A 20,551-nucleotide genomic window follows, 5' to 3' on the forward strand; every position below is an offset into this window, starting at 1 on the left:
GGATTTGTGTTTCCCCCCCTTTTTGTGGGAGGAAGGAAAAAGGACATTTTTACAGAAAAGGGACCAATCACTGGTCTAGTATTTAGATTATATTTGTGTTTTGATTTAGTCTTTCTAAAGGAAAAGCCACTGTTCCAATATGACTAATAATGCTGCACCTATGTAAAATAGCTGTGGTACTCACTGAATACTATGCATAATAGGGGAGAGTTAAAATGGATGTCAGATAACATTTAAGATATTCAAGTGAGAAACTGGAGAAGGAAAAAAAGGCAGGATTGTATTAGTCTCATTTTGCAGACTTCCTCTCAATTCCTTTCATGTAATTTAGGAGATTGGTAAAGGAAAGCTACATAGGAAATTTGAGAGTACTGAGGTTATGAAAATTCAGGAGGATTCTTCAGGCACAAAGCGGCGAAAAAACCCAATGGTTCATGTAGGAACTAGAGTGGCGAGAGGCTGTCAAGCATTCTCCAGAGAGCAATTCCAAACACTTCGGTTAGGCAGCTGCCTGGAGTAGTTAACTGCAGGCACCTCACTCCAACTTAGGCACTTAAGCGGGATGGCCACCCTGTTGCCGCTAACAGACGGTGCAGTTAAAGATCTGAATACAGAAGTTGGAGGGAAAGTTCTCTTTCTCCCTGGTTTATCTTTTGGGGAAGGACATTCAGAAAAATGAACGAATGAGTGGGTCTGCTTAGGAAGATGCTACTGGAAAGCAGTTACAGTTTAGGTATAAATTAAACTGAGAAACAGTTCTATGCTGAAAGGGGAACAACTGAGCGAGAGGAGTAGGACAAGAAGGGTAGGACGCTTGTGAGAGACGGGACAGCTGACAAACTGGGAAAGAGAGAACGAGGAAGACAGAAGTAACATCTAGAAAATAATATGGAAACAACAAAAAGCAGAGAAGAAAAAAACCTATGAGCTGCCTTTATGTTGGACGTAATAGTACCTTTCTATCAGATGGGGCCCATATTTCATTAAAGGAAAAGAGAGAGACATGTCTCTCACTAATTTGAAAGAGGAATAAAACAGGAAGACAGGAAATTTCTATTTGAGAAATACAATTTAGGTTATGAATTTTCACCAAGAAAATCATATTGCTGGGGTTGAAATTAAGTGGGATGTATTGCTAAAAAAATAACATAATGTGAATGGGATCATGGAAAGGAAACCAAAGGTGGAAATTTTTCTAAGGGCAGTGGAAAACACAGTCAAGTCTTGGATATGGGAGAAACAGAATCGTAGTGTTTGTGGGGATTCCTTTCAGAGATGGAGATCAAAAAGGTAAGCTAAGGCTGACACTGCTTCTGGAGACCTAAAAAACCCCACCCACCCCCCTGTCCAACTAGAACAAACCCCACACTACTAGCATGTTTATGCTATCTATGATAAATCAGGAGAAGTTTAGCTTCACTATGAAATGCAGAAACATATACAAATTAAAATGGCAAATCAAACTTCAGAGTAATGTCTAGGGTTTCCAGGCTAGAACTTTATTAGCAGGAACACTGTAAAGAGTTAATATAGTAACATTTTTTGGAAACAAGTTAAAGATATAGAAGAATTTCAGCTGTTGACTACAGTAATAAATATAGAGTATGTCTCTTTAGAAGGTGTGTAATCATACCTAATGTTATACACTTAATATACAACATACTTACAGTGCAAATTCCAGAGTTAAGACTTTGTAAGAATTGTATTGCTTTCTCTAAGATAACTTAAACACCTAGATGGCATCTTTGGCATCTTTATTATTGCTATAAGTGAGATGTCAGTCACAAAACCAAACTTCTTAACATTGAATATTTATTTTCTTTTCTGGCAGAAAGACACTGCAAGAGAATTGCCACCGTTTGACCCCCAAGCAATAGTCTCAGAATCCAAAAAGAAACACGATCAACTCTTCATTACAGATCATCCAGCATCGTTGCAAGAAACTGGTTCTGACAGCACTAGTCCTTCTATATCTATTATATTTAGGCTTGCATTTTCTGATGAAACATACCACTACAGTATAGCTATACTTGTACTTCTGCCACTAATATTACTTTCCTTGTATTTTCTCTGATGTCACTGTTTCAGTGTCTTCAGTGTAACTGCAGCGGTGTTCCCATCACGCAGTTTTTTCTCAGAGTTTCTTCATTGAAGATTTCAGCGTCAGTGGCTTGAAAAAGATTTTTTTTTTTTTTTAAATAGTACTGTTATTACATATCTTTTACAGGCAAGTTCTCTTAAACTTTCCAAATCTGCACTCAATAGTTACGTATACACTAAACTATTTCTACAAGGCTGTTTTGTGTTAGAAATGTTGGGATTCTTTTTTTTTTTTTAAGCTGGACCTTTGCTACAGCAACATTAAAAAAGTATCATGTAATACAACGGGGTGTGATATTTAATTACTCTGACACTAGTAGGTTGATAACTGGTGTGTAGCTGTCTTTATACTGTTTCAGAAAACCTTTAGTTAAATACTGATGCATTAAATGCATGGGAATTTAAAGTTTTCCTCTCTTTATTCCAACATGTAACGAGAAGATAGTAGCCACCTATTCTATCTTACAACTGACTTTGTTACAGTTTTTGCCTTTATCTAAGCTACCACACACTATTTAGTTCAGTCACTCATTTTCATTAGATTTTCCTTACCTTATTACAATACGGACATTCACCAAAGATGACATTAAAACTCTGTCTGCTAGAAGGAAGACCTTGTAGCCACTGCAACACAAGTAAGTGGATTAAAATTCACGTTTGTTTCATATCAAATTTAAGAACTATCTATTACCAGGAGTTTTTCCAAACAGAGTTCATTTGATCAACATCTGACACTGTGCATGTCAAGTTGGAGTCTGTATAACCACAAAGTGAGGCAGGTTCCCTTCCACAGGGAGCTGATTTATGAGTTGTGGGTTAGAAGGCAAGAGGAAGCACAGTGACTGTTGTAGCACTCCTTGAAGGATTTTCCTTCATCTGAAATTTAAGTGGGCAACGCCGATTTTCTAGAATCTGCGAGTTAATGAGCAAAGTTTGTCCCATTAATTACTTTACCTCATACAGGCAAGCCTGGTGAAAAGGTTGTCCGCATCGAGGATCGTCACACACTTGATCTGGAGTAGTGCCGTCGAGTCGATAGGCATAGCAGATTCCACAGTCCTTAGCAAAGTCCTTAAAATACAACATGTTTTAGCTTGCAGTACAACTGAAAGGAAGAAATAGGGCTGGTAACACAGAAAAGGTGTTCATCTCTTTGTCTTTGCTTTTGCATTTTTTGTTACTTAGAATTACTAAATATTTTTGCCTTCAATATACGTGGTTACACCATTATGGCATAAGGAGTGAGATTGGTTGCCAGATGTACAAGACTTTACTAGGTTCTATTTGATCCTCTCACTGAATTACATCTAGTTTGACAAACATTTCCATAACTCTTGGGCCCCATTGTTTCTTTTTTATTAACCACAATGATTTGTCATTAAATTTGGATGTTAGACACAAGACCTCAGTCAGATATTAATTTAAAAATTTCACAAGTGAAAGTGAAGCTAGTAAGGCAGTGTTACAGCATTGTCAAAAATTAATTCCAAGTTTGTTTGAAATGCACCAGTATTTGGATGGCCTCTTGTCCCCTCTAAGCAGCTCTACCTAATTAGAACTTAAGTCATCAACATCCCTAACAGAATGTTTGGATTTTCCACATCTCATTAGCTACTCTGGAACTTCCTCTTTCCCTTTTAATAGTGAAGCCCGTTATTAATCGCCTTACTGCTATGAAGGCCACAGGAAAGTGTGCACCTCTAATCAAAGGTTAACAAGCTCTGACAATTGTTGCTTGAAGTTCAGAAGTCCTTATGACAATATATTAATCCAATTACCTCTCTTCTAAGTCTCTCATTTTTGCTGGCAGTTATAAAGTGACCATTTAAATTTTAGTTATTCGGAAATAACGACCGATGATTAACAAAAAGCAACTTACACTTTTTTCTAACACAGCACGAGATGGAAAATCAATTTCTAAGACGTCTTTCAAGTTTTGTAATAAACTGATTTCTGGATCCCTGCAGGTGGGAGAGAGGGAGAAGAAAGTCAACACTAGGAATGGCAAATACCATTGCAATTGCAAACCTGTATTATTAAGGATGCTTACCATAAGTGCATATTGTTGTTCAGCTTAATTCTCAAAGGGTTAACCACTGCAAACAATGCAGATAAATAATTACATCAGCTTCAGCATCCCCTTTGCTCCCCCACCCAATTTAACCTCTCATATTTCAGCACTGAAGGGGAAGGCATGGGTTGGGTTTTTTTAATTATTTAAGGTGCCTAAGTCAACGACTGCTCTTAGCTTTGGGAATTCATTACTCTAATATTTCAAATATCATACTGTTGAAGATCTGATTGTAGTCACCTTAAAAAAGTTGGTAAAAAGCTGTGGGACACGGAGTATCGGACTTAAATTTCCAAACACTATTAGGACATATGTAGTAAATTTTATTTATTTATTTTTTTTTTTTTAAAGAAAATTATATTAAACCTGATTGGGTAATCATCTGTAGGACACAGGGTTCCCTCTAAACTGTGCTAGGAAAGCACTGCAAAAAAGTGTCACTCCCAGAGCAAAACAGCATGCCATGGATTTAGGCTGTTAAAACCCCAGCATCTACTGTGTAAAACTCTTCTACACACGTATTCAGCTTAATTCCTGGCTCTGCTCAAGTGAAGTTTACCCCAGGAGTCTGACATAGCTTACACTAGTATCTGCTCACCAGAGATCAGGTTCTACACGAGAAACAAACGCTGTACGTCTGCTGCCTTACCGTGATCTGCTCCAAGAAAATAGCACTCCGGGAGCATGCTTGGATGCCGAGGATCTACCTCTACGTTCACTGAGACGTTGTTCCCTACAATGAGAAAGCAAATCAGTCATAGGGAAAGCTTTTCTTTGCAGTCAAGTATTTGAAAATGGAAACGTTAACCTTTTTTTAAAAGCAGTTTTAAATTGGTTAATTCAAGCTGGTTTTCTTTATGATAAATAACAAAAAAGTCGGTAGGTATCCAAATTAATTGTACAACAAATCAGTACATGTTAAATATTTAAATTTCAATGGGCTGTAATTAAAAATAGCAACCGATTAAAAAAAAACCCTGCCAGTCTTGCATGTCTTTTAGACTAGTCTTAACCTTAACACTTAGACTTATTTCTGAATAATCAAACTCAAGCTAGACGACATAATCCATTTGAGATCTTAGTGAAATTTTAAAGGTAGTAGAGACATAATTGTTATTAATTCCTCATTATCTTTTACAGTCAGAGAGAGAAGCATAAAGACAATATTAAGCTGTAAAAGTCAGTCCCCTCTACAGCATACTCCTGGACTGAGCGAACAATGGCATGTTTTTGAAATAGCAAATACTTTTCTTTTACAAGATACCCCTCATGCGGTCTGCTATTCATAAGGGGTAAGAAGCAGCTCAAAAGTGTTCTGGGTCCAGGTTAAAAACCTCACAGCGAATTCTCTTCTAAATAAAAACAGGTGAAACCCAGCATTTCTTGTAATTAAGAGGTACGTTAGGCTTCCCCTCCTTGAAGAAATTGGAATGAATGAAATCAAAGTTTAGTCATAACTGAAGATTGTGACCGACAACAAAGGGCTCAAAGCCCTGTACTGCCCTCCATTGATCTACGTGAGGCGCTTTTTGAGGCTTTTCTTTCCTTTTCATTGGTCTGTGTCAAAGTACAGCAGAACCAAGATAAAGCCACCCTGAGCGCGCACACACAAAAAGAAGAACTGGTGTCCGACCCATGTCATTTTAGCCAGCTGCTGAACTTTTTCGGTCCCTCCCTCCACCCCGCTGAAGGAGCAGCCTCAGCACCCCACTAGCTCCTTTCCTTCTTCGCTCTGCAGGCCATCAGTCTTCCCGCAGGTTTCGGGGACAACTTAGGTCTACTTTGGTCCATTGTACGTTCTCAGATTTTGACAATATGCTATTGATATTTTGGATTTGAGCTGAAAACCAGAACTCTTCTTTCAAAGATAACATTTCCCCCCATATTTCTAACCTCTGACAGCGGCAAGTTTCTCCTTTGCAATTACAAGACTCCTCATCCTATATATATTAAGACCTTAAAATGCCAGACATCAGCATATGAATTAAGGTACTTTTGCAGATGGTTAACACTGTAAGCCTCTAATTTCCTCTCTTCTCTTATTTCTTTGTCCTTCCCACCTGCCTCTTTTAACCCCCTTTTCTCCCTTTTGACTGCGCTCTAATATTCCTTTCACTCTTCCAGGACAGGATCAATCTAAAGTAACAGTCTGTTAAAAAATCTGGAATTTTTGGATGAGATAAGCTGATTTTTTACAAATACTGATTTTTCTAGAGTTATCATGCAAGTCCTCAGTTTTTGACAGTTACATGTTCATAATTTACAAATACACAATATTTTCCTGCAGAAACTTTCATTTTGTGTAACACCATAAAGTTGTAATTCATTTCCTAAACAGATTCAGTATTCTGTGGAAGGTTATTTTTTTTACTACACAAAATAAGAGTTGTGTCTTGCTGGTTTTAAGTGCTACCTTTCATTTTCCTACCTAACTCTTAACAAGCACCATCTGATTAGATAAGCAAAGCAAAACAGCACCCCGAGTTTTACTTCTCAAACCCGCTGCATGCCTTCAAATCTTTTCGTACCTATTGCAATTCTTCTTGTTGTAGCACTCCGTGTGGGATTTTCTGGCTCAAGCACCCATGTCTTCCCATCAATTTCATCCATGGCATCCCAGAATTCTTTCAGCGATTCTAATGCCGCCAGGAACTGATTATAAATGTCTATTAAGGAGTTCTAAGAAAAGAAGACATTTAAACAAATTTCATATAGTTTTCACCTACAGCCATATAGAATATTTAAAAAATAAAGTAATTTAAGAAGTGTTAAAATCTAGTATGTATCCAATTGTATCATGGTAGCATAAAACGTTGAACCTCAGGGTTTTTTGTAATTGAAAGACCACAAATAAAGAATAGCTGTATCTTGAGTACAAATAAGTACTCAAATCCTGGTAGTTCTAACATGTTGTGACACACGTACATCATACCTGGATTTGATAGTGGTTTATACTCCTTTTCAGAAAACTTTTCTGGAAACTGGTAATGACTATTAATTTGCATTGTAACTTGTAACAAACTACTGTAAAATTAAAGTAAAAATCATCATTACCTACTATTAAACTTCTAACGTTCTGGTATTTTTTCTCTACTTCAGCTGAGCAACACGGCAGTGGTACCAAATATAAATACGCAGAAATACCCACATAACTAAAGTAGCTTATTTATTTTCTAAAGACTAAGAAATATAGCCTAACAATGTCATAATTATCTCAAAATTAAGCAGTATAAACAGGTACTTAACATTAGATTTCAAGCCATGTAAGTGCGGTAAGAAAAGGAGAAACCATCTAATAACCAGAGGATTACACTCAAGGGATTTCAATATTTGAGAGTGGATTAGATGGAATCAGAAAAATCTTTCATTATACAGGACAATATACAGAACAGCAGTGCAAAAGAAGTCTTTTTAAAATTATCGGTGAGCATAAAAGAAGTAACTATTTTGACAGGGAAAGACTTCTTCAAGTAGAGAAAACACTCCGCAGTCAAGTTAACACCTTTCCAAATGCAGATGCCCAGAGGGTGCAAAACATGAATTTAGGGAACAGACAGGAGGTGAAGAATGCAGGAGGAGGGGAGAGATGTGTTCTATTCGGAGTAATGCCCCACACGGGTTTTGAGCCTGGCGTCAGACGGAATCAGTGGAGGAACCGGGAAGTGTCAGGAACAGAGGAGTAGGAGAACAAGGAGCCATCAGAACGTGGCTTCGTGGGGAGGGATGAAGCTGCGACAGGGAAAAAGCAAAGGTGTCAAGAAACTAGAGAAAGCCGGCAGTGAAGGGAGATCAAGGGTGGGGGGAAGCGTTTTGGAGACAAACTCTTCCCAGATAACTTGTTTTCTCAAATCGTTTGGTAGTGGGAAACTCAAGAGTAGAAAAAGAGGAATCATTTGGGAGCACCAAAGGGTATTTTGAAATCCTTTACACAGAACACAATCGAACAATTAAATGCATGAGTAAAAAGCAGGAAGGATAGGAGAGAACTGACAAGACTTCTTCAATTCGGATAAAGAGACGGTAAAGTGCGTTTTGAAGAACAAAAAAGATGTAACAAGGGCCAGATTTCAGATCTCTCTTGGCCTGGGAACAAGTTCTTGGGGTCAAAAAGAAAAAGCAAAGCAAATGATCAGTTCTTAAAAGAGGTGTTTTTTTATAAATAACACAAAATATACATGGAATGGTTTCCTTTAACCTTTAGTAATTATGTTCTTCCTTTCTCACCTGGACAACAAGAGGCAAATCATGTGAACATTCTCAGATGAAGAAATATGATTTTTATATGTAATAAGTTTTTATATTTTACACACACGTATTTTAGAAAGAAACGGTGTAGCTTAGAAATAAAATGCTACATTTTTTCCTGCTGTTATTAAATTATATTAAAGTAGGAAAGCACTTAAGCAGAAAAGTGTGAATACTGCCAATCTCAAAATGTAACGCTTATTATCTTTAAAAGCATTTTGTTACTTTTGTAATACCTGAAGTGACATAATAGTGTCAGTCACTTAACCACATCTTAGAGTATAATATCTTCATCTTAAGTACTATTATTTCCAGTATTTTAATAATTTTCACACAGTCCTGAAATGTGATCTTTTGTGCTCTGATGACACTTAAATTAATAGCATAATTTTCTGGTACTTGCAACAGTTGCTTTCCATTTTGATTTTTTACATTTTTCTATATCACATACAGATAAATCCTCTAATAATCATTTTTATCTTTATCTTCCGGGAATTCAAAGGGTTTCACTAGAAAAAAGAAACATCAAGGGATTATAACCCACAGATAAGTTTTAAAATCCAATTAATTTTAATACTAATTGTAATTTTTCAATGATGTTCCTTAAAAAGGTAGTTAAATCTTTTTTTTTAATGCACTGTTCATTTGATCTTATTTGCAAGCTTCATTGATGTTGCCAGCTGTCTCCTGCTATATACATAAATGCATCTATAGCTATTTAAATACATCACATGCTTGTCATGCAAACCATGAAAACGAAAACATTCCTTTTTATTTGATTAACCAACTAATTTTTGGTCATCGCCCAGCACTCTTCTAGAAAAGACTGCTATCGTGCTTTTTTTTTTGTCTACACTACACCAAGATAGTCGTTAATAATGTCAAACAGCACAAACTCTTTGTTTCTTGGTAAGGTTTGTACAAATGCATTAGAATTTATATGAAATACATCAAATATTCCTTGGAAAATAAGACATTCATAACTCAGGATATCATCACTGGCTGCCCTGACTCTAAAAAGCACTAGCAAAACCAAACTGGTTACTCCATCCTCTGTATCTGTTAGGTTTTCAGGCAAAACATCCATTATAAAAACAAAGAACGTTGCGGCACTTTAACCTTTCACAACAACTTAAAACAAAATGAAGATATTTTTAGCGTATAATATAAACCTTACATTTTATTTCTAACTACTGAGGATACCGACATCAGCTGCCCACACGAGTAGTAATGACTAGCTAGCAGAGGTAAGGAAATACTAGCGGTAGAACAGTCACAAAACCTTAGCGCAGTTTTTTTCGCAAGTGGGTATCACGGTCTTCTCTAACTTGATCACAAACAACCCTGATCCCTAGGCTGACCGGGCATTATTAAAGTCAGTGCAGAAGGCACTACTGACGGTGTGGTCCAGGCTGAAACACTGCGTGTGATTCTGACCAGACCATCTCAAGTAAACCAACCATAGCTCGGACAAAGAAGTTTCTAAGATGAGGAATGGAGAGTCCACCATGAGACAAGGTCAAAAAAGTTTTACTGGTTTAGACTAGCAAAACAGCATAAGAGGAGATGTGATGACGAACTACTATTATCTACACTATGGTAGCTGTATGAGATAGCTCGAGCTAGGGCTGGTGGAAGGACCCATCAAATGTGAATTCATACAAAATCAGCAGCTGGAGCTGGCTTCCTCTCCATTCTTTTCCTCTCCCTCCACTGAGGTCCTGAGAAAGCCTTACAGTCCCAGGACACCTCATTACTTTCAAGTGGGAGCTTGGTCAGATTTTGACAGAGATATGCTGCATGATTTAATGATCCTGTTCCCTTCAGCTCTCTGTAATGACCACCACAGCAACTGAGCAGCCCAAAAACATTATTGAGTTTATCATCAAAACACATTTTCAGATTAGATGGCCTCGTTCTGAGTCCTCATATGGAAAAATAAGAGACTGAGAAAATGTTAGTTTGGAATACTCAGCTTGAGATCCCTTCATCTGCCTTTAAGAGGACTTTTTATTAGAGCATCACCTCCCATGACCATAGTCACAGCTTTAAATACTCAACACTTCCCCAGAATTTTCAGATTTCAAGTTGTGAGTGTAGAAAACAAAGAATACAATTAGTGATGACTTGTCAAAAGGCACTGTAAGTGACTCTCAGCACAGAGACAGTTTTCTCTCTCAACAAAGCATGTATTCAGCCTCAAAGTCCTTGTTATTCAAGGCTCTATGAGGCAAAAACCTGATACATACTGATACAAGTTATACCAACACAGTCCTTTGGACTGAACAGCAAGTTAATGTTAATTTGGAGGGCCGTGATTCTGTGATCTTAACTTCTGAAAACAGGTGTTTGTAGCGACTGGGTTAAATTGGTTATTTTACAGCAAAGCAGACATGTAAACATATCAACTTTGATAATTCCCCAGCAGTTTTAGAAAACTTTGACCTAAATGTTACCTTTGTGCTATCAGACTACAGGTATCCTCCATTCATTTCAACAACTGGTAGGAGACAAAGCACGCGCTTCAGTCAGTGAAAATCAGACATTCCGGACCTCTCTGTTTCTGAGGGGAACATACCTTCTGTTCTACCAGGAAAGAGTCTTGTGTAGTTTTGCAATGTTTTTGTTTCCATTTCTATCCTCTGCACTCTCGTCTCCATCTCATCACTGGTAGCTCCTCATGCCGATTCTTTCCTTCTTTTTTTACTTTATTCCAACTCAAACACTTTCCCAAGTTCACCCCTATTGCCCATACACCGTTTCCTTCAATTAAAGGAACAAGAACGAATGGGAAAAAAGTCACTCTACTCTTGGTTCTGATTTCTAGAGCCATAGAGGCTGGGAAGAATAAAAAGTCTTGAGCCTGCGCCTGCCGTAAAATCCATGAAGCCTTTCAGTAGCTTTTAAGAACTGCTATATGCCTATATGGCTATTCTGCCAAATTTCAAACATCTGCTCCAAATCCTGGATGAACTAAATATTAATCAAATGGTAGTAAGCAAGTTCTAATTAAGGTAAATACAGCACAATTTATTAAAATTTATTTTTTAAAAAAGATAAAGATGTGATCTTTATTCTGAGACTGTTTTGCTAAAATTCTTCCTAACACAGAATTTGTTTATCCAAAATTAAAACAACTGCAAAGTCTCCTAATGGAAAAGGTAAAGTAGCCTAAACTATAGGTGCTGTTACCTGCTTGCCCTTTATGAATTCACAGATAGAATACAATTTCATAAAGTGAACAGTTGTTGGATGGAAAAGGGATCACCTGTATCACCTAAATAATTTATGATTCTTTAGATCTGTTTGGAAACTGTTTATTTCTCACAAACAGCAGTTTAACAATTTTCCCCCTCCTTAGCACAAATCAAACTTGAGACACAACACTCTGAAATCTTTATAAAGTGCCTTGTCAACAATCTCCATTTTTTGTATTTACAGATGCATATAAAGCTGGTGCCTGTGAAGCTCCTTTGCTAAGAAAAAGCACAATTATGATGCATTTTATTGTGTTTTCATCAAAATAACTGAAGAATAATCTCATTCATACTACCATACCTTCTGAATCTTGTATTACTGTTTCATTGTTGGCTGGCTGCATGACCTCATTAGTCATTAATTTCCACTCTCATGACCTTCATGTAGCCAACCAGGTGGGCAGTGGTCAGCATAGAAACAATACCCTGATGCGAGGGCAGCAGAATATTGATGCACTGAAAGTGCAGAACCATGCTTACAATGTATGCTAAAATGTGGAGACAGCACATTTATCTGGTTATTTAGAAAAAGAATATAACTGAAATAAGTAGATGTTCTTGCACTTGTCATTGAGAAGCACTCTGCATTTATTTGGCACTTACAACAGTAGCAGCAGCAGCAGCATTGCCCTTGGTGCTGATTTCTTACTACTCTAAAATGTCTCCTCTGAGCCAGAATACACTGGCTGTTGCTGATCATGCTGTGAGACACCTGCACTGGCTACTAGGCTTGTCATGACGCACAAAACCCTACCATCTTCAGCTTGACATTGTGCAAGTTATAATTATTCATCCAAATGAATATGTCAGAGCAGCAGCAGCAGACCTCTCATCAGAGCAAAAGAAAAATACATCAAAACATTATCAACCCAGCAGGAAGACAGGGACCATAAGGAAAATTACCCATTTTTAATATGGATGCCATAAAGCCATGTCTATTATTATACAGAGGGGGGAAAAAAAAAAAAGAAAGAAAAAACCCAACCACCCAACAACCCCTCAAGTTTAAAGTCCATGAGCACTGAAAAGAACCTGAAAAAGGCAACAGCACACACAGGGGGGTGGGGAAAAAAAAATCAATTACCTGAAATCTATTTATATTTTCTTTCATAGGAGTTTATATTCTAATAGTGCAATTGCATAATTTTAGTTAAGCTTTGTCAGTTTTTACATTAAAGATGACCAACAAATATTAAAATTTAAGACCTATCAGTATCAAAACTTCATATTATTTTACTAGAAAATAGGTATAGTGTGTTCTTTTTCCCTTTTAGGAACCAAAATTTTCAACCACTTGAAGACCTGCTAAATTTTGCTACCAGTGGTGTTTCAGCATTATCTAAGCTTAACCCTTATTTTACCACGGCGTGAAGACGGCTCACTACAATGATTTCCATGAATTTTGAAAATAAACACAATTTATACAATTACTACACACATTTTTTTCCAGAAGTGTTAGGTTCATGTCACCCACACAGATAAAGTCAATTTTCAAAAGAGACTGTACAACTAAAGCATTTCTATCAGCACAATGCACAGGTTGCTGGTATTCCGTTCAGTATTACAGCAGGCTATCTGCAGCTAGAATTACTATCTCCTGATTTCAAAACAGGGTCTTCAGTTACATACAAACATCTATGGTTCATGTTTTCAAATAGTCCATAGGTAATTCTAACTGTAAAAAGATTTTAAGATCTCAAGCATTAGAATGTCATATTTTTAACATTAAATTTTTACTTGGTTGTAGTGTCAATATTAATATATTTGCTCCCATCTTTAACTTGTCAAAGAAGGCTGCTTCATATCATGCTTTTCAAGAACGTTTTATTAAAACCTAAGTCCAGCTAGTAGCTTTAAAATTACTAACAGTAAACACAGAGAAAGCAATGACTGTCAAGGATATTTGAAATGTTGTTAATTTGAGGCAACATAAATTGCAAGGCTGTAAAATTAATAAAATACTATTAAAAGTATGTATAAAGTTGGAGGTTGGAAACAGTACTTGAAATCCTGCCTGTAGTATATGGAATCCAGCATAATTTAAGGGAAAACCAGTATCTGTTTAAATTGTTCCAAACCATACCAGAGAATCAAAACCTAAAAATTACATGTGAAACTAAATATATTTTTTTATTTGCAATGGCCCATTCTTGCAGTTATTTCCTCAAGCTCTCATAATAAAGGATCTGAGGTGACACACAGAACCTTGAGCTTTGCAGTCAAAATTATATGCCAGTCTTAAAATCATTCTGATGCAACCTTTCAGCCATGTTCCCTATGTAAATTTAGTACCATAAAGACAGGCTTTATTGATGGGTAGAAACCCTCGCGAGAGTTAGAATTATGAAATGCAATCATTTCTCTAAAAAATCTATTTTCCTGAATTAAATGAAATTAAACATCAACTATTTTCTAGAGATAATCCAAATTAACTTACATCTAAGTGGTCACATTTAAATCCATTTAATCAAGTACACATGCTCCATTAAGGAAAAAAGATACATGGAATAATGCAAGAGAGACTAAAAAAAGACAATGGCTCTTGGTTCTTTACATTAACAATATCAGTTAAACTATGAAATCAGAATTCTATTAAGAACTTTCCTGTTGTTCTTTTGATTGTTATTCTATATAGTTTCATAACATAATAAAACTTTTTAAGTTACAAACTGGGAGACCGCCTTTTTTTTTTTTAATGTCTGTCAACTTTAGAGGGTGCTTCTTTTCTGTAAGACAATTGTTTCTCGTGCATATATTTTCCCAATATCATTCCTAAAGATATTTCAGCCGTATGAACAGTTTAAGAAAAAAACAGCCAGTATGAGTGCAAAGCATACAACATGCAAGGTATATCTATATGGCAAGGAAAATATTTAAAACACTATCATAAGGAATATGGAGTTCAGTATTACTACATTTACATAAGCATGTATAAAAGCAAAATGCACACAGGGAAGAAAGCTGGAGTTAAAAAATACAGTCCAACCCCTCATTACCACCTACGTATTGCATATTATCTCAGTTATTAAAAAAAGATGCATAGTACAGCAGTTTACCTGTGGCATCCAAGAAATAGCAAACTGAACAGGAAAATCCACAAGGCAATCCGGTGGTTCTGTTGGATACTGAGGGAGGGAAAGAAAATACAGTTTTTCTTTTCTTTTTTTTTTTTTTTTAAAGTGATTTAAAGTCAGACTGATACTCAGCTGCCAAATTTGATAACGAAATATGAGCATTTCAAGCATCTTGAGAACTTGGCTCTTAGAAGAAACAGTATGTAAAGCATTTTCAGAAATAGTTATGAATGTTAATTATCATTTAAAGAAGAAATCTACACGTAAACAGTTTTTATAGATCAGGTTTTAGTAAAGGCAGGAGAATCACAGTTTTCTGTGTTCAGTGTTCACAAAGACACATTAAAAAAAAAGGACAAAAACCATCAAATATTAAAAAAAAAATTCTCCTCAATTACCTGTACTGGATAGGAAAGTTTAAAAAAAAAAACCCCACCCTTTCATGAGTCAAGAACTAATTTTCATTTAAACTAGAATATTTGCTCTGATTGGCAACATTTTTTGTTTTGAAACTGAAAGTAATCAGAGTAAGTACATAACTATTTAGAAAGAGATGAATGAACGTACACCCAAAATTAAAACAACTCCCCGCCCCCCACCCCAAATTAAAAGGTATCAATGAGGAAAAGAAAAAAATAGCCGTATTAAGAAAACTGAAGCTATAAAAGTTTGATAACTCCGAAAATAACCACTGACTATTCATTACACTAGTAAATCTATTGCTGTTCAGCATCCAGTATAAAATCTGTGGAAAAACCCTGATATTTGCTGAAAAATAAAGTAGCAAAGGAAAGAAACATCTAATTACAAATAAACCGCGTCCTTTTTAAGAGCACCTACCCAAAATTTTATTCACCTGAGAAGTTGCCTCCTTTAGTCCCATGCAACCTTTCAAATTCTACCAATGATGTACACAGCAGTTTTATAGAAATTGTATTAGTATTGCATCAACTGCCAACACAAGAAAATGTTACAGAGATTCTTATTTGGGGAGACATATGAAAAAAAGTCCCAGCTTCCTCACAGAATTAAAGAGAGTTAAGACAAGGAGGTGAAGTTTAGCTCTGCTGCATCCCATAACCATTCTCCATCCAAAGTAAACCTCTAGACATAGACACTGTCCTTATTTATCAGACATCTGGCAATCAATTTATCAGAATTTTTTAAACGTGTCTTTATTCTATGTAAAATGTAATTCTACTGTAATTAGTTTCAAATTGTTCTCTGTGGCAAAGAGCAAAAAAGAGACATAGCTTCCCTAGAGCATCCATTCTTCATTGCTTTGCTTTTAATAATAATCTAGTAGATTTATGGATTTCACAGAAATTTGTTTAAAATTGCTTTTTAATTTGCCTTCATTTGTGGTTTCTGTTAGGTATCCCCTTTCTGAAGACAGCTCCTAGAACTTGAATGTCTTGTGCTTTACCATTTTATCAAACTGGCGGCAGACAAGTTAAATAACAGTGACAGAGCAAGAGAAGCGAAACAACTAATTTAGACAGGAGACGGTTACAACTTAGAAATGTATATCCACAAAAGCTGTTACCGTTTCTTTTACTGTAGTGTTACTGTTCTTGTGTTAGGCGCATCGTAGTGTTAGTGGTTTTGTATTGTAGGTATTATTTTTCATGAAATACTTCAATGCTTGCATAGAAATAAACTTGTTTTTAATGTATAAAAGTATGCCTAGAACAAACTAAGTCAGAACAATTTTTCTGTAGGATTGGTTTTAGGACTACCTCATTTAAATCCCAGCAGCACTAGCCAATTATGTGTTTACTTTCTTGCTAAGTAAATTCATTTTATGCAGTCTTTTGTAGGGTGCCTTTGAACAAGTGCTTGCAAACAGATTCTACTAACTTTATATTACTTAAAAAAAAAAACCAAACAAAAAACCTACAGCACTTTTCCCCTGCATTTTTAGTAAAATTTTCTTTAAGAGCACAGTATTGTATTGTGCACCAGATAATTGCCAAGAACTACGCAACAATGATTCTGTACGTATGTACATAATGTTTTTAGACCTTGCAGAGTGAAATCCTATATAAAATAAGGTGAGTGATTCCCCAGGAGATAGTATTTTAAAATACTATACCAGAGCATATCAATGACATCATGTTATTACAGTTACATTCAAATGTATATGTCAGAAATCATCCTATTATTCTTTAGAACAATTTAAGCAATTGCTAAACAAAATATTTATGTTGTATTTTTGAGCATGCAGCTAACTTTAGCTAGAAAAAGTATTTTCACAACCCTTGCCAAATCATTCAGCTCATTACCAAAGCATCTTGATTACTACATGGCATGCAAATTCTTGCAGTGGCCTATTTGAATTCTTGCAATCTGAAATGGCAAGCACCCAACCCACTTCTCATGCAATACAAAATGAAATCTGATAAATAAAACCCAATGTATTTGGTTCTATACTTGCAAAGATGCATGTTTTGTTTTCAGAAAACTTCTCCAGTCATTTATTTAAATTGTGAATGGATAAAGATTTCTGGACCAGGCATTTTCAACCAAATAAATCGGAAAACTATTTCACAAAATGTTAACTGAGCGTTAAACAATATATCCTCTTATGAGGTTTAAGCCTAATCATTTACAAAAGTCAAAATTGTGTAGCATGTGATTTGGCTAACGTACCTAACTATATGACCATTCTCAATTCTTCCAGTTTTAAACTGATCACCCCAAGTTTCCTAGACACTTTACAAGTGCAGTTTATAGAGAGCAAGTGTTTTGAAAGGACAGTTCCTAACACAAAGCACATTAAGACAAGGATAATAGGTGGAAGTATTTGACAATGCATTAAGGAAAAGTCCTCAAAACACATCCAAACCATTAAGAATGACAGCAAAGGAATATTTAGGGGATTACCTGAATACACATGATAACTTTACGAAAAAGAATTTACTAAATCACTTATCGAAGACTTTCTTCCTGAAAACATTGTTGGCAGGCTCATAAACTCATTTCACTGTATGGCATCCATGAGGACAAGGCTGAACAAACCTATCTGCCAGAATACAGACAAAAGCCAGCAATATATGCTGGGGAGGAGAGGTTTAGCTCACATACTAACCTTAACCAAAGAAACAGCATAACAAAAATAAGCATACTTTTATTAAAGCAGGTTATCAAAAGAAATCCTTTCAAAAAATACTTCAGCAAAGTCTTTTCAAATATATTAGATATGTATATGAAGGAAAATCAAATCCCCATGTCACCAAAACCACGTTTCACATATAAATTTTCTCTTGAGGCAAGTTTAAATGCCAGACATGGTTTAAAAAGGACAAGCAATTGATCCTTCATCATAACAACCACTTGGAGGAAAAAAAAAAAAAAAAAAAGAAAAAAAGATTGATGATAACTTGTTACAATACACAAATTGGATAATCTAGTCTCTTTATTACACTATAGCCTTAGTTGTTAGACAGAGTCTCAACTTCAGATATTTTATTACTATAAAGAAAATACACAAGTTTTTACAAGAACAGAAAACAGTAATCTCGATTCCCCTTACAGTACTGTGATAAGTTAAGGCTAAACAGAACCAGCCAATGCATAAGCGTAATAGTGTTTGACCAGGGTAGCTGCTTGGTAAAAATGGGTATTGCACTGTATTTTTTTTTTTCCTGCACTTTTATACTTCCAAATAGTTAAAATACTTTACTCCAGTTGCCATAAAATCAAGAAAAAACTTAGGGGCAACCGGCTGCACTTGATTTCTAGTGTCATACTAAGTATGGGATAGCAGCTCCCTTATAAACCATGACAATACAGTCTGGTTACTCTCCTCGCATGTTAAATAGACCATAATTGTACTTCCTGATATATTTTTTCTGTCAACGCGTTTAATAATGGACTGACTAGCAAATTAATTATGCATTCATTACTCTGTGCATGTAGGATAGTTTTACTCTTTTTTTAAAATCCACTTTAGCAACCTCAATTCCCAAACTACTTTTTCCACAGGCTCCTTTTTCCCTTCTAAGGTAAAATTAGCTTGTCTTATGTAAAACTAAAAAACTCCTGGTATTTAAAGGAATATAGGCTGTCTGTGAAGGTGAAATTTAATCTTACAATACCATGCCCACTCCTCATCCCTTCAAGATTATTACTCCAGATGATGGACCAAGGATAGTCCCAAACAACAACATTTAGACGCTTCTGGATCCACTTTTCCCCCCTAGGCTGATTTTCTGAAGACAACAGCTATTACCATACAATTGTCACCATACAGCCTGGATAGTCATAGTTTCTGATAAGAGATTTATGCCTTGAAATGAGAAATTCTATGAAGAAACATTGCAATTTGAGTTCAGTTCTAAGTACCAGGAAGAATTAAAATTTTTCTGCTTCCGCACACGCCATGGATTTGCTTTGCAAGCACTGTGAAAATCAGCCAATTATTTAGACTAAAAAGAAATAATTTTTTTAACATAAGGAACTCACTTCTTTAGTCAGTTTTTCATAAATCTTTATATCTATAGCTTTAACAGTAAGACTTGCTAAAGAAGCAACCCAACATCCTCTAATTCTTGTTATATGCATAGTCTCTGGATGGAGTGATAATGAATGAAAGTCTTCCAGATGGCTTTGTCTGTAATCCAGTAAAATAACTGCAATATCATAAAGTGCTTTTCATGTGATGCAGTTTCATATGAAAAGATTCTTACAAATAACCATAATGCAATATTAATTTTAAATATAGTTAAAGACTGCAAACTCTCTATAAAAAGATTTCTCAAACACCCCCCCCCCCAATTATATTGCAGAACAGACATACTAACAAACAAGCCAACTCTCCAAAATCCTTACAAATGAACAAAAATCCATTTATTTCAAGGAAGTCTTAAAATATTTTCTCCCACATAAATTCACCTTTGCATTTAACTTCAGAGTGATGAGATGCTGTCGACCACAAGAGTCTTCAGCTTTTAGCATGATTGTGGTAAGACCAGAATCCACATATGCGACTCTGAAATGGAAAAGAAAACTCTAACAGCGTTGTAAGAAGTACAGTTTGAAATGTCTGCAATACTCTTATTAGTCTGTTACAAATATTAATCAGAGGAAGTCTATATGCCAACCATTTCTGCTGTTCTAGATTTACTGCTGTTAATACACCAGTCTACTGCTTAATGCAGTCATATATCTTTGGGTTATTTACAATGTGTGTCAAGGCTCACGCTGTGGTCAGTGAGCACTGTGTTTCAGTTTTCCATCACTGGAACCTTTGACACACACAGCATGTTCCTGTCAGCCTCTACTTATGTACACATTAAACTTCCTGTCAAATCTTTGATCCATTTCTGCAGTTTCTTACTGTATGAGACTTTTATGCTCTTGATTTGCTTTTCTCTTCAATGAAGTTCTCTTTTATTATCAATACTATTATTGTGGAAAATTCAGTGGATATTGGTTCATATTCTGAAATTGATTTTCTGCAGAAAATAGTACACAAACAGGTACAAAATGAGTTATTTATGATGATTTGCCTTCGTTTCACGACAGTTTTACACAGTATACATGCACCCAAGCAAGTAGCAAGTACATACTAAATGTAAATAAGTTTTAAAACTTCTGACATAATAACTGACTCTTTGCTTAAGATGTCACTGATTTGTGCTTCCCACAACAATGAAGATGAATACAATTGTAAAATACATTGTTCTCTAGAAATATGTTCTGCTGAGTAGCTTCAACAACTGCCAAAAAGGTTCAGACTTCTCCATATATTTACCAGTGAACTGGGCCTGTGGATATTTCGGCATTTTTACTACGTCATT

General features: G+C 35.8%; 2 protein-coding genes across 7 annotated transcripts in view; one reads left to right on the forward strand and one right to left on the reverse strand.

Annotated features, from left to right (window-relative positions):
* VRK2 (VRK serine/threonine kinase 2) overlaps window positions 1-2,385 on the forward strand; it is a 49,138-nt gene extending 46,753 nt beyond the window's left edge. For 2 of the 4 annotated variants that reach the window (XM_050893362.1, XM_050893363.1), the window contains exon 16: window positions 1,832-2,385. In XM_050893362.1, coding sequence (XP_050749319.1) covers window positions 1,832-2,074 — 243 coding nt within the window. In that variant the 3' untranslated portion in view covers window positions 2,075-2,385. The remainder of the gene's footprint in view (window positions 1-1,831) is intronic. The other 2 variants (XM_050893364.1, XM_050893365.1) reach the window with 1 other exon arrangement.
* FANCL (FA complementation group L) overlaps window positions 2,109-20,551 on the reverse strand; it is a 32,199-nt gene continuing 13,756 nt past the window's right edge. The window contains exons 6-16 of one of the 3 annotated variants that reach the window (XM_050893367.1): window positions 19,644-19,740; window positions 14,723-14,798; window positions 8,227-8,274; window positions 7,407-7,411; window positions 6,700-6,850; window positions 4,821-4,904; window positions 4,151-4,196; window positions 3,980-4,061; window positions 3,055-3,171; window positions 2,653-2,724; window positions 2,109-2,170 (exon numbers count right to left, since the gene is read on the reverse strand). In XM_050893367.1, the coding sequence (XP_050749324.1) occupies window positions 2,135-2,170; window positions 2,653-2,724; window positions 3,055-3,171; window positions 3,980-4,061; window positions 4,151-4,196; window positions 4,821-4,904; window positions 6,700-6,850; window positions 7,407-7,411; window positions 8,227-8,274; window positions 14,723-14,798; window positions 19,644-19,740 (814 nt within the window). In that variant the 3' untranslated portion in view covers window positions 2,109-2,134. Of the gene's footprint in view, window positions 2,171-2,652; window positions 2,725-3,054; window positions 3,172-3,979; window positions 4,062-4,150; window positions 4,197-4,820; window positions 4,905-6,699; window positions 6,851-7,406; window positions 7,412-8,226; window positions 8,275-11,593; window positions 11,602-14,722; window positions 14,799-19,643; window positions 19,741-20,551 lie in introns of all 3 variants that reach the window. The other 2 variants (XM_050893368.1, XM_050893366.1) reach the window with 2 other exon arrangements.

The sequence above is a fragment of the Gymnogyps californianus genome, chromosome 3 (genome assembly GCF_018139145.2).
Source record: "Gymnogyps californianus isolate 813 chromosome 3, ASM1813914v2, whole genome shotgun sequence".
In the NCBI taxonomy this organism is placed as follows: Eukaryota; Metazoa; Chordata; class Aves; order Accipitriformes; family Cathartidae; genus Gymnogyps; species Gymnogyps californianus.